Source organism: Stegostoma tigrinum, chromosome 13, assembly GCF_030684315.1.
Source record: "Stegostoma tigrinum isolate sSteTig4 chromosome 13, sSteTig4.hap1, whole genome shotgun sequence".
Classification (NCBI taxonomy): Eukaryota; Metazoa; Chordata; class Chondrichthyes; order Orectolobiformes; family Stegostomatidae; genus Stegostoma; species Stegostoma tigrinum.
In genome coordinates this window covers 62,819,049-62,831,395 of record NC_081366.1, presented here as the reverse complement: position 1 = coordinate 62,831,395, position 12,347 = coordinate 62,819,049, and the positions used below count along the sequence as shown (strand labels likewise).

The 12,347-nt window shown below is 45.0% G+C and overlaps 1 protein-coding gene across 2 annotated transcripts in view; it reads right to left on the bottom strand.

Annotated features, from left to right (window-relative positions):
- grk6 (G protein-coupled receptor kinase 6) overlaps positions 1–12,347 on the bottom strand; it is a 52,346-nt gene that overhangs the window by 22,647 nt on the left and 17,352 nt on the right. For both annotated transcript variants that reach the window (XM_059650758.1, XM_059650759.1), the window contains exon 3: positions 615–727. In XM_059650758.1, the coding sequence (XP_059506741.1) occupies positions 615–727 (113 nt within the window). The remainder of the gene's footprint in view (positions 1–614; positions 728–12,347) is intronic.

Genomic DNA, 12,347 nt, shown 5'->3' with positions numbered 1-12,347 from the left:
CCTCTCTCTCTCGCCCCTCTCTCGCCCCTCTCTCTCTCTCTCGCCCCTCTCTCGCCCCTCTCTCTCTCTCGCCCCTCTCTCTCTCTCTCGCCCCTCTCTCTCTCTCGCCCCTCTCTCTCTCTCTCGCCCCTCTCTCTCTCTCTCGCCCCTCTCTCCCGCCCCTCTCTCCCCTCTCTCTCGCCCCTCTCTCCCCTCTCTCTCGCCCCTCTCTCGCCCCTCTCTCTCTCTCTCGCCCCTCTCTCTCTCTCTCGCCCCTCTCTCCCTCTCTCTCGCCCCTCTCTCGCCCCTCTCTCGCCCCTCTCTCGCCCCTCTCTCCCCTCTCTCTCTCTCTCTCGCCCCTCTCTCTCTCTCTCTCGCCCCTCTCTCTCTCTCTCTCGCCCCTCTCTCTCTCTCTCTCTCGCCCCTCTCTCTCTCTCGCCCCTCTCTCTCTCTCTCTCTCTCTCGCCCCTCTCTCTCTCTCTCTCTCTCGCCCCTCTCTCCCCCCTCCCCCCTGCGGGCGGACAGACACACACACACACACAACAGCCACATGGAGAGCAATACAAGTGCTGGCAGCATACAATGGGACAGAGTCATTGGTTCCAACAGTTGTCGGTTCCAGCAGAAACACTTACCATGGCATCTAGGAACTGCACACAGTGATATAACTCTGACCGGGTCTCACAGAATTGGCGGAACAGTAGCCTCCCAATAGGCTGTTCATCACAAAGACTCTTATAGTCTTTCTCTATGAGGAGAAGCAATCAATTCAAGATTAGAGCAACTCACTCAACTGATCATAACAAATCTACAATTCACTGCTCAGTGAATAAATTACTCCGGTACAATAACCACAACAATGTACCTGGGCAAATAAACCAGCTAAAAAAAGCAAAAATACTACCAGTTCAGCTATACAAACTGTCGAATTCTACTGGAAGACACCATATGCATGACACAGAACCTGATGGGGAATCTCACACTCCACTAAACCTTTTTTTTTTAATTTACTTCTGGGAGCTCCAGGATTTTGACCCTTTGACAGTGATGGAATGGCATACTTTTCCCATCAAACTTTGCCTATGGTGGTAGCCTTACATTTCTGGTGATGTCCTTCTAGATGGAAGTGATTGTGGGTTTGGCAGTTGCAGTGCATCTTGTAGATAGTACACACTGAGCGTTGGTGGACGGAGTGGAATTTGGAGTATCAATTGAGTGATCTGTTGTGTCTCGGTTCGAATCATAGTGTGGAAGCAGGCTACTCAGCCCATTGAGTCTACTTGGACCATTTAAAGAGCATCCCACCACCAACCCCCCCCTCCCCCAACCCTGTAACTATGCAAGGCTAATCCATCTAATCTGCACATCCTGAGACACAATGGCTATGCTAAATTGCCCAATCGACCAAACCTGCACATCCTTGGACTGCGGGAGGAAACCGGAGTACATGGAGGAAACCCACATAGAGGAAAAATATACAAATTCCTCACGGACAGTCAGCCGAGGCTGGAATCAAACACTGGTCCCTGGAGCTGTGAGGCAAGTGCTAACCACAGTCACTGTGCCACCCCTCATTTCGACTTGTTGAAACCATAAAATCAGAAGGCACAACAGAAAACAACTTATTATCACTGCTCCACCAATGAACAGCACAGCCCTGGTGAAGAATTCTACAGATTTCCTATCCTTCGAGAAGCAATTCCTCATTACCTAGGAAAATGAGCCAAATTTTATTCTGAAATTTTGTCCTCTGGTCTCACAAAAGGGACATAACATTTCTACATTAACCCAGTCATGTTCCCCAACAATTTTGTACGTTTGAATAAAGTTGCCTCTCATTCTTCTAAGCCCCATGAATTCAAGCCCAACTTAACTTCTTATTAAACAGTACTTCTATGTCCTGTATCGGTCTAGTGAACTTACTCCGAATGTCATTATATTTTTCCTTACGTAAGATTATCAAAACTGTTCTAGGTATGGTCTGACAAGTGCCTTGTATTGTTTTAGCTTTGTAATCCATTCCCATTGTCCTCACCATTGCTTTCCCACCTGTTTTTTTTTGCATCATTCACAAGCCTGGTGGTACGCCATTCATTTCCTCATCCAAGTCATTAGAAGTGTGGTAATTATTTGTGGCACTGATTCTTTTGGCACCCACAAGTTAATCTGGATTAGCTACAGGTTGCCAATCTAAATGTGTCCCTCTTGTCTCAACTCTCTCTATTGGTTAACCAATCCCATATCTATGATCATATACTATTTCCAACATTCTAGGCTCTTATTAAGCAGCACATGCACAGTTGAATGACTTTTGGAAATCTAAATACATGATTCTACTGGGTCCCCCTCACTATCCTCTCAGCCAGTGCATTCTGGAGGCCCATCCTCTGGTTAAAAACATTTTCTTCGAATTCTTCTAAACTTCCTACCTTTCACTTTATCCAAAAAAGTGTGCCTCTTGCTCTTGACTCTTTGATAAAAGGCAATGGCTGCTTTCAATCCATACTGTCCATGACTCCCATAACATTGTACAACTGTCTGAGGCTTCCCCACCACCTCAAATCTTCTGATCTAAAAGAAAGCAACCCCAGCGTATGCAGCCTCTCTTCGTACTTGAAATGCTCCATCCCAAACAACATCTTGGTAAATCTTCTCACTGCACCTTCTGCAATGCAATCACATTATTCCTATAGTGTGGTGACTAGAATTGCACACAGTACTCCAGCTGTGGCCTAACCAAAGTCCTGTACAACTCCAACAAAACCACACTGATCTTACAATCTACACCACAGGTGGTAAAGGCAAGCATCCCATACACCTTTTAAACTACCCTATTTGCCTGTTCTGCCATTTTAAGGGATCTGTGGACAAGTATTCCAAGATCCCTCTGACCTTCAGTGTCCTATCATTCATCAAATACTCCCTTGTCTTATTAGTTCTCTCTTCCTATTTATATATTTAAAGGAGCAAAAGAAACTTGCTCTATTCGCTTTGATTTTTTACAGTTATGGCTGAGTTATAATATCAGCCTTTTCCCAAATGGTTGGTAAGAGTTTAACGTATCTATATTGCCAGAATTCTCTCTCCTGTCTTTCTGGAAAAGTGGTGTTTAACCAGTGGCAACTTCAAGTCTGAGGGGACTGCTCTCAAAACCCAGGAATTTTGAAAGGTCAGAGCTGAATAGATTAGGAAAAAAATCAAATGGCCTGTTCTTTTGGGACATGTTTAAGCACGAATTGGGGAAAACAGAGCATCGTGGCTTTTCCCCACCATGTACATAAGAATGGTTTTACTTTTCCTGCTCCTCCTCATGGAAGGTCTCAGAGGCAGGAAGCAGCATCACTAAGAGGAGGAGTAGTTAAAAATGACAATCCTGAGACATGCAGTCAGCATTACTAAGAGGAATTGGTAGGTTAGGGCTCCAAGGCAAGCTGACGAAGTGAACTTGGTTCATCTGAGCTGATTTAAATTCATTATTCTTTACTTCGGTGGAAGTGTCTAGCTGTATTTGGGGAGTCTCTTGTAAGTGGTTCAGGTTTTTTTCTAATCTTAAGTTTTAGCATGGTGTGCAAGCTGTTGGGAAAGTGAATATTATTAAATAATTAAAACTCCAATAATAATTATTATGGGGAGCTTTAAACTATATATAAATTGGTAATAGTGGCTTGAAGAGGCCATAGAAAATAATCAGCGTTTCTAAGAGCTGCATATTCTGGAACCAACTAGAAAATGTGTCACATTAGACTTGGTTTGGTGTAATGTGACAGGATCAATTAATGACTGAGTAAAGATACCAGCAACCACAACAGGACTGAATTATACAGTTTCAGTTTCAAATGGTATATATCAAATCTAAATAACTGTAAAATATATGGGTTCAATAAACTGAACTAGCATGAAGTGCACAAACATACTAAGTTAGGGAATAGATCAATGTAGACACAGTGCTACTCAGTTAAGGGGCTATTTCAGGATAACTATGTTCCTAGCACAAAGAATATCAAAAAGGAAACCACCATCCATGGTAAACTACAGCAGTTAAGGAAAGCAACAAACTTAAAACAAAAAGCACACAACTGCACTAAGATGACTGGCAGGTCAGGTGACAGGCCAGAATATTGAGATTGGCCTTTTAATCTTAGTCAATCAGGCGAAAGAAATTAGAGTATAAAGAACACTCACTAGAAAAGAAATGTATAAGAGGCAGGACAAGGTGAAAAGTAAGCAACTGTTCTGCTCAGTTGAAGGGTCAAGAACAAGTGAGCACACTTTTAAAGGGGAAATCAGCAGGCCTGAGTGGAATTGAGAATTTTTTTCTCCCCTAACCAACAGGGCTCTGGAATGCACAGCCGGGAGCACAGCTCAAAGTGGGAAACCTTTAATCTTTTATCAAGTACTTGGGTGAGCACTTCAAGCATCATAAACATTCAAGGCTATTGGAAAAGCAGCAGGTCAGTGGTTAGCACTGCTGCTTCACAGTGCCAGGGGCCCTGGTTAAATTCCAGCCTCAGGCAACCGCCTGATGTTTGCAGATTCTCCCTGTGTCTGCTTGGGTTTCGTCTGGGTGCTCCGGTTTCCTAGCCATGGGAGATGCAGGGTTATGGTATGGAGTGGAATGGTCTTTTCAGGGTTAATGTGAATTCGAGGGGCCAAATGGCCTGCATCCACATTGTACAGACTATGATTAAAGGCTATGGGCCTACTGCTGGGATGAGGGAGAAGTATGGGTAGAAATGGTGGTACAGACTCAAATATAGAGAAAGGGCCTCTTCTATACTGTATGATACTATGAAATATGAAAAATAAATAGCAAGAGTATCCACAGGCAATTAAAATGCAAAAAAGGTTAAGTAAAGTGAGTGCTGCCCCTGTAGTGAAAGAAGATAGTAGTAGATAAGAAGGAAATTGCAAATAAAATGAATAAGTATTTTGCTCGAGTCATGATAGATGATACATAAAAAGTGTATAAATGAAAACAGTATACCACTGTCCCACTAGCAGGACAGAGCCAGCAGAGATAGTGGTACAGTGGTACACAGTCAGAAGTGTTGCTCCAGGAGTCCTCAACATTGACTCCTGACCCAATGAAGTCTCATGGTATCATGGGCAAGTAAATCGCCCACTGATCATCATGTACCATCCTCCCTCAGCTGATGAATCAGTGCTGCATGTTGAACAGCACTTGGAGAAAGCACAAAGGATGGCAAGGGCACAACATGTACTCTAGGTTGGAGGTTTCAATGTCAACCACGGACAGTGGCTCAGCAGCAGCAGCACCACAGATCAGACTGATCAGCTTCTGAAGGACATAGCTGCTAGACTGGGTCTGCAGCAGGTGACGAGGGAACCAACAAGGGAGAAAAAAAAACTTGACCTAATCCTTACCAATCTGCCAGCTGCAGTTGCATCTGTCTATGACAGTATCGGTAAGAGTGACTACCGCACAATCCTTATGGAGATGAAGTCTTGCCTTCACATTGAGAAAAGCTTCCATCTTGTTGTAAAGAACAAAAAATTACAGCACAGGAACAGGACCTTCGGCTCTCATGTCTGCGCCGATTGAGATCCTCTGTCTAAACCTGTCATCTATTTTCTAAATGTCTGTATGCCTTTGCTCCCTGCCCATCCATGTACCTGTCCAGATACATCTTAAAAGACACTATCGTGTCTGCATCTACCACCTCCACTGGCAACGTGTTCCAGGCACCCACCACCCTCTGCGTAAAGAACTTTCCATGCATATCTCCCATAAATTTTCCTCCTCTCACTTTGAACTCATGACCCCTAGTAATCGAGTCCCCCACTCTGGGGAAAAGCTTCTTGCTATCCACCCTGTCTACACTCCTCATGATTTTGTAGACCTCAATCAGGGACCCCCCCCCCCCCCACCCCCCGCCTCAATCTCCGTCTTTCTAATGAAAATAATCCGAATCTACTCAACCTTTCTTCATAGCTAGTGCCCTCCATACCAGGCTACATCCTGGTGAACCTCCTCTGCACCCTCTCCAAAGCATCCACATCCTTTTGGTAATATGGCGACCAGAACTATACGCAGTTCTCTAAATGTGGCCGAACCAAAGTCTTATACAACTGTAACGTGACCTGCCAACTCTTGTACTCAATACCCCGTCCGACGAAGGTATGCCTTCTTGACCACTCTATTGACCTGTGTAACCACCTTCAGGGAATAATGGACTGAACACCCAGATATCTCTGTACATCAATTTTCCCCAGGACTTTTCCATTTACTGTATGGTTTGCTCTTATGTGCCACTATTACAGTACTAAATGGGACTGACTTAACACAGATCTAGCAACTCAAAAGCTGGGCATTCATGAAGTGCTGTGGGTCATCAACAACAGTAGAACTGTACTCCAGCATAATCTGTAGCCTCATGGTCCAGCATATCCCCCAAAATCAACATTACCATCAAGCCAGAGGATCAACCCTGGTTCAATGGAGAATGCAACAGTGCATGCCAGGAGCTGCACCCGGCATACTTGAAGAGGTGGCATCAACCTGGTGAAGCCATACTTGCATGCCAAAACAGTGAAAGCAAAAAAGTGATGGAAGCGCTAAGTGATCCCACAATCAACAGATCAGATCTAAGCTCTGCAGTCCTGCCTCATCCAATTGTGAATGGTGGTGGGCAATTAAATAACTCACTGGAGGAGGCGGTTCCACAAATATTCCCCTTCTCAATGACGTAAGAGCCCAGCAAATCAGTGCAAAAGATACAGCTGAAGCATTCGCAGCAATCCTCAGCCAGAAGTGCCTAGTGGATGATCCATCTCAGCCTCCTCCAGTGGTCCCCAGCATTACAGATACCAGTCTTGAGCTAATTTAATTCAGTCCACGTGATATCAAGAAATGGTCAGAGACACTGCTTACTGCGAAGGCTACAGGCCCTGACGACATTCCGGCAATAGTACCGAAGACTTGTGCTCCAGAATTTGCTGGCCCCTAGGCAAGCTGTTAGAGTACAGTTACAATGCTAGAATCTAACTGGAAAAAAAAATGGGAAATTGCCTAAGTATATCCTGTACACAACATGCAGGATAAATCCAAACCAGCCAATTACCGCCCCAGTCTACTCTCAATCATCAGTAGAGTGATGGAAGAGGTCATCAACAGTGCTATCAAGCAGCACCTACTCAGGGATGCCCAGTTTGGGTTCTGCCAGGGCCACCTAGCACCTGACCTCATTACCACCTTGGTTCAAATATGGGCAAAAGAACTGAATTCCAGGAGAGGTGAAAGTGACAGCCCTTGACATCAAGGCTGCTTTCAACAGGTGTAGCATCAAGGAGCCCTAGCAGAAGTGGAATCGATGGGTATCAGGGGCAAACTTTCCCTTGGTGCAGTCATATCTGACACATAGGAAGATGGTTGTGGCTGTTGGAGGTCAATCATCTCTGCAGGAGTTCCTTAGGTTAGCATTCTAGGCTCAGCCATCTTCAGCTTCATCAATGACCTTCCCTCCATCATAAGGTCAGGGGTGGGGGTGTTCGCTGATGATTGCACAGACTTCAGCACAATTCCTCACTCCTCAGATACTGAAGCAGTCCATGTTCAAAATGGAACAAAATCTGGGCAATATCCAGGCTTGGGCTGACAGGTGCCGAGTGACATTCGCACCACACAAATGCCAGGCAATGACCATCACCAATAAGAGTCCATTTAACACGACCCCTTGACATTCAATGGGGTTACAATAATTGAAATCCCCACTATCAATATACTGGGGGTTATTATGGACGGTGGACTCACCACAAACAGTAGCTAAAAAGGGCAGGTCAGAAGCTAGAAATACTGTGGCAATTAACTCACCTCCTGATTCCTCAAAGCCTGTCCATCATCTACAAGGCACAAGTCAGGAGTGTGATGGAAATACTCCCCACTTGCCTGGATGAGTACAGCCCCAGCAACACAAAAAGCTTGACACCATCCAGGACAAAGTAACCCACTTGATTCACACGCATCCACTCTCTCCACCACTCAGTAGCTGCAGTACGTACTATTTACAAGATGCAATGCAGAAATTCAAAGATCCTTAGACAGCACCTTCCAAACGCATGACCACTTCCAACTGGATAGACAAGGGTAGCAGGTACAAGGGAATACCACCACCTTCAAGTTCCCCTCCAAGCCACTCACCATCCTGACTTGGAAATATATCACTATTCCTTCACTGTCGCTGGGTCAAAATCCTGGAATTCCCTCCCTAATGGCAATGTGGGTCAATCTACAGCTGGTGGACTGCAATGGTTCAAGAAGGTAGCTCAACAGCACCTTCTCAAAGGCAACTATGGATGGGCAAGAAATGCTGGCCAACCAATGACGCCCACATCTCAAATGAATTAAAAAAACACATTCTAGTAACAGCTGTGAATCAGGAAGTGGGAAGAATAGCTGAATTTCATGAAATTACAATCACAAGGGAAGTGGCACAGTGAAACTTTCTGGATTGGGGGTGACAAGGCAACAGATAAATTAATAGGTTCTTCAGTAAGTGAGCAAAAGTCTGGCACAGAGTATAATGTGGATAAATGAGAAGTCATTTAGAAGGATGACAAAGCAGAGCATCAATTAAACAGAACGACTGCATATTCTGGAGGTGTAAATGGAGTCAGATATTCTGGTGTATCAGTCATAAAAAAATATGCAGTTCTGCAAGTAAATCAGGATGACTAAAAGGATCCTTTATGATGGGAGAAATGGAGCATAAAAGTTAGGAAGTTATGTATTGGTTATTCAAGACATTGGTATTTATATGGTCTCACCAAGATGCTGTAAATCAGGAACAAAAACAAAGTTGCTAGAAAAGCTCAGAAGGTCTGGCAGCATCTGTGAAGGAGAAAACAGTTAACATTTCGGTTCCAGTGACCCTTCCTCAGGAATGATGGCTGCTAGAGGTGGGGGTAATGGCATCTGGTGATCCACTTCTCCACCTCCAGCAAGATGCTACCACCAGACACACATTCCCCTCTCCTCCCTCGTCCACCTTCCACAGGGATCTTTCCCGCCAGGACAGCTCACACTTCCTTCACCCCAACATCTTCCCACAGCCCTATGGCACCTTCCCCTGTATCCGGTGAAGGTGCAACACCTGCCCACTGACCTCCACCCTCCCTAGTATCCAAGGGCCCAAACATACCTTCCAGGTGAAGCAATACTTCATGTGCACTTCCCAGAATCTAGTCTTCTGCATTCATTGCTCACAGTATGGTTTCCTCTACTTTGGGAAACAAAGCGGAGACTTGGCGATCGCTTCGCAGAAGAGCTATGTCCTGATTACAAAAGAGACCCTGAACTACCCATTGCCTGCCCCTTCAACATACCACCCTGCTCCACGGCCAACATCTCTGCCTCTGGCTTGCTACAGTGTTCCAGTGAAGCCCAATGCAAGCTAGAAGAACAACACCTCATTTTCCACTTGGGGACTCCACAGCCCTCCAGACTCAACATTGTGTTCAATAATTTTGGGGCCCAAACTCTCCCTTTTCCCAGCCTCTTATCCCACACACCAGACCTTGTTAACATATAGCCTGCCACTACACATCCCCTGTTGTTAGTCAATAACAGTCCCCATTTACAACTATTCACCCTCCCAGCCTGATCGTTAGCAACTCCTTTGTCTGTCCAACTGTCTTCTGGGCCCTATCACATCATTTACTCCCTATCCCATCCACCTCCCTATTTTCTGCATATAAACAGACATTTCCCAACTACCGTCATTTCCAAGGAAGCATCACTGGACACGAAACGTTAACTCTGTTTTCTCCTTCACAGATGCTGCCAGATCTGAACTTTTCCTGCAACTTTGTTTCTCTTATTGGTGAGATCATGTCTGAAATGCCATGTACAAGTTGGGTCTAGTTACTGAAGGAAAGACGTACATGCATGGAAGACAGGTCAGAGATAGTTTACTAGATTGATACATGGAATGAGTGGGTTGTCTTATGAGGAGAGATTACACAGACTGGGATGTATGTCACAATTTGGCTTGATTGAAGCTTCTAAGATCCTGAATGGTCTTGACAAAGTAAATGTAGAAAGGATGTCTTGTCTTGTGAGTGAGAACAGAACTCTAACAGGGCAGTTTTAAAATTAGGATCTGTTTGGCTGTAATACCATTACATCCGATTTTGCCTTCTCTTTCAAACTGCAGACTGAACTCTACCATAATATGATCGCTGCCTCCTAAGTGTTCCCTTACTTTAAAGGTCTTTTATAAAGTCTGGCTCATTACATAGCACTAAGTCCAGAATAGCCTGCTCCCTTATGGGCTCCATCACAAGCTGTTCCAAAAAGCCATCCTGCAAACATTCCATGAATTCCTTTTCGTTGGATCCACAGGCAACATTATTCACCCAATCCACCTGCATATTGAAGTCCCCTATGATCACCGTGACCTTGCCTTTCTGACATGCCCTATCTATTTCTCGGTGCATCTTGCGCCCCTGGTCCTGATCACTGTTAAGAGGTCTGTACATAACTCCCATTATAGTTTTTTTGCCTTTGTGGTTCCTCAATTCCACCCCCACAGACTCCACATCTTCTGACCCTATGTCATTCAGTGCCATAGATTTAATTTCATTCTTAACTAACAAGGCAACCCCACCCCCTCTGCCCACCTCCCTGTCTTTTCAATATGTTGTGAATCCTTGGATGTTTAACTGCCAGTCCTGAACTCCCTGCAAGCATGTCTCTGTGATGCCTACCACATCAGAATTATTCAAGAGGATTTGTGCTGTTAATTCATCTACCTTGTTGCGAATACTACGAGCATTTAGATAAAGAGCCTTGATGCTTTCTTATCATTATGAGAGAGGTTGGAAATCCCAAGATGTCTTAAGCTATCCTTCCTTTTTGCTGTATTCATAGTCTGCCTCAAGCTTAAATCCACCTGTACACATACTATCTTGCTGCTTATCTTTCCATTTAACTCCATACTCCCTGTCTCTTTCACTTTTCCTTCCCCCTGACTCAGAAGTTTAAAGTCCTACTGACCACCCTACTTACCCTTTTCGCTAGAACACTGGTTCTAGATCGGTTCAGGTGGAGACCGTCCCAACGGTACAGATCCCCCGGTTCCAAAACTGATGCCAATGCCACATGAAGTGGAATCCCTCTTTCCCACACCAATCCCTTAGCCACGTGTTTACTTCCCTAACTTTCTTTTCCCTGTGCCAATTAGCACGTGGCTCAGGGAGTAATCCGGAGATTATGACTGTACTGTACTGTTCTATGTTCTATGTTCTATGTTATGACCCTTGAGGACCTGTACTTCAATTTCTTTCCTAGTGCTTCATAATCCCTGAACAGATCCTCTACCCTAGCTTTGCCTATGTTGTTAGTCCCAACGTGGACCACAACAACTGGATCCTCCCGCTCCAATATCCTTTCAACCCGGTCGGAGATGTCCCGCACCCTGGCACTGGGCAGGCAACACACCATACGGTACTCCCGATCTGGCTTGCATAGGATCATATCTGTCCCCCTAATAATAGAATCCCCTAAAACAACTACCTGTCTTTTTGCTCCCCCCTCTTGAATGGCCTTCTGCACCATGGTGCCGTGGTCAGCTGGCTCATCCTGTCCACACTCTTTTTCCTCATCCGTACAGGGAGCAAGAATCTCATACTTGTTGGTAAAGGTCAAGGGCTGAGGCTCCTGCACTCCTGAACTCTGAATCCCCCTACCTGCCTCACTTCCAGTCACACCTTGTCCCTGAACACTTTCTGAATTTGAGTTATTTAATCTACCGGGTGTGACTGCCTCCTGAAACAAAGTGTCCAGGTAACTCCCCTTCCCAGATGTGCCACAGAGTTTTAAACTCAGATTCTAGATCATTTACTCTGATCCAGAGTTCTTCCAGCAACCAACACTTGCTGCAGATGTGGTCGCTGCCATTCACAATGGTATTAGCTAGCTCCCACATCATACAGCTACAGCACATCACTTGTCCAGCCATTACTTATTTAGTTAACTTTTACAATTTATGTATTAAATGCATTCTAGTACTTCTCTGCTACACTCTTTCAATTAAGCAATTAAACTTTTAATCAATTACACAATACGCAATGATATAAATTGAAAAGCCTTACCTTAACAACACACGAGAGTCCTTCTCGGTTAGAGCTCCCACTCTTTCTGCTGCTGGAACAGGAATGGAGGGCTCTGCCAGTCAAGGTAGGTGTTTGCTAATCTTTAAAGCAGAGACTCACCCACCTGTAGGCCTCTGATCGACACTCCTGCTGCGAGTCTGTGGACTTTTAATTAGGTTAGAGGGGGAGGGAGGCCCTACTGTGTAGGACCTGGGGCTTCGAGGTAAGTGTTTAAATAACGGTCACTTACCTTCTCA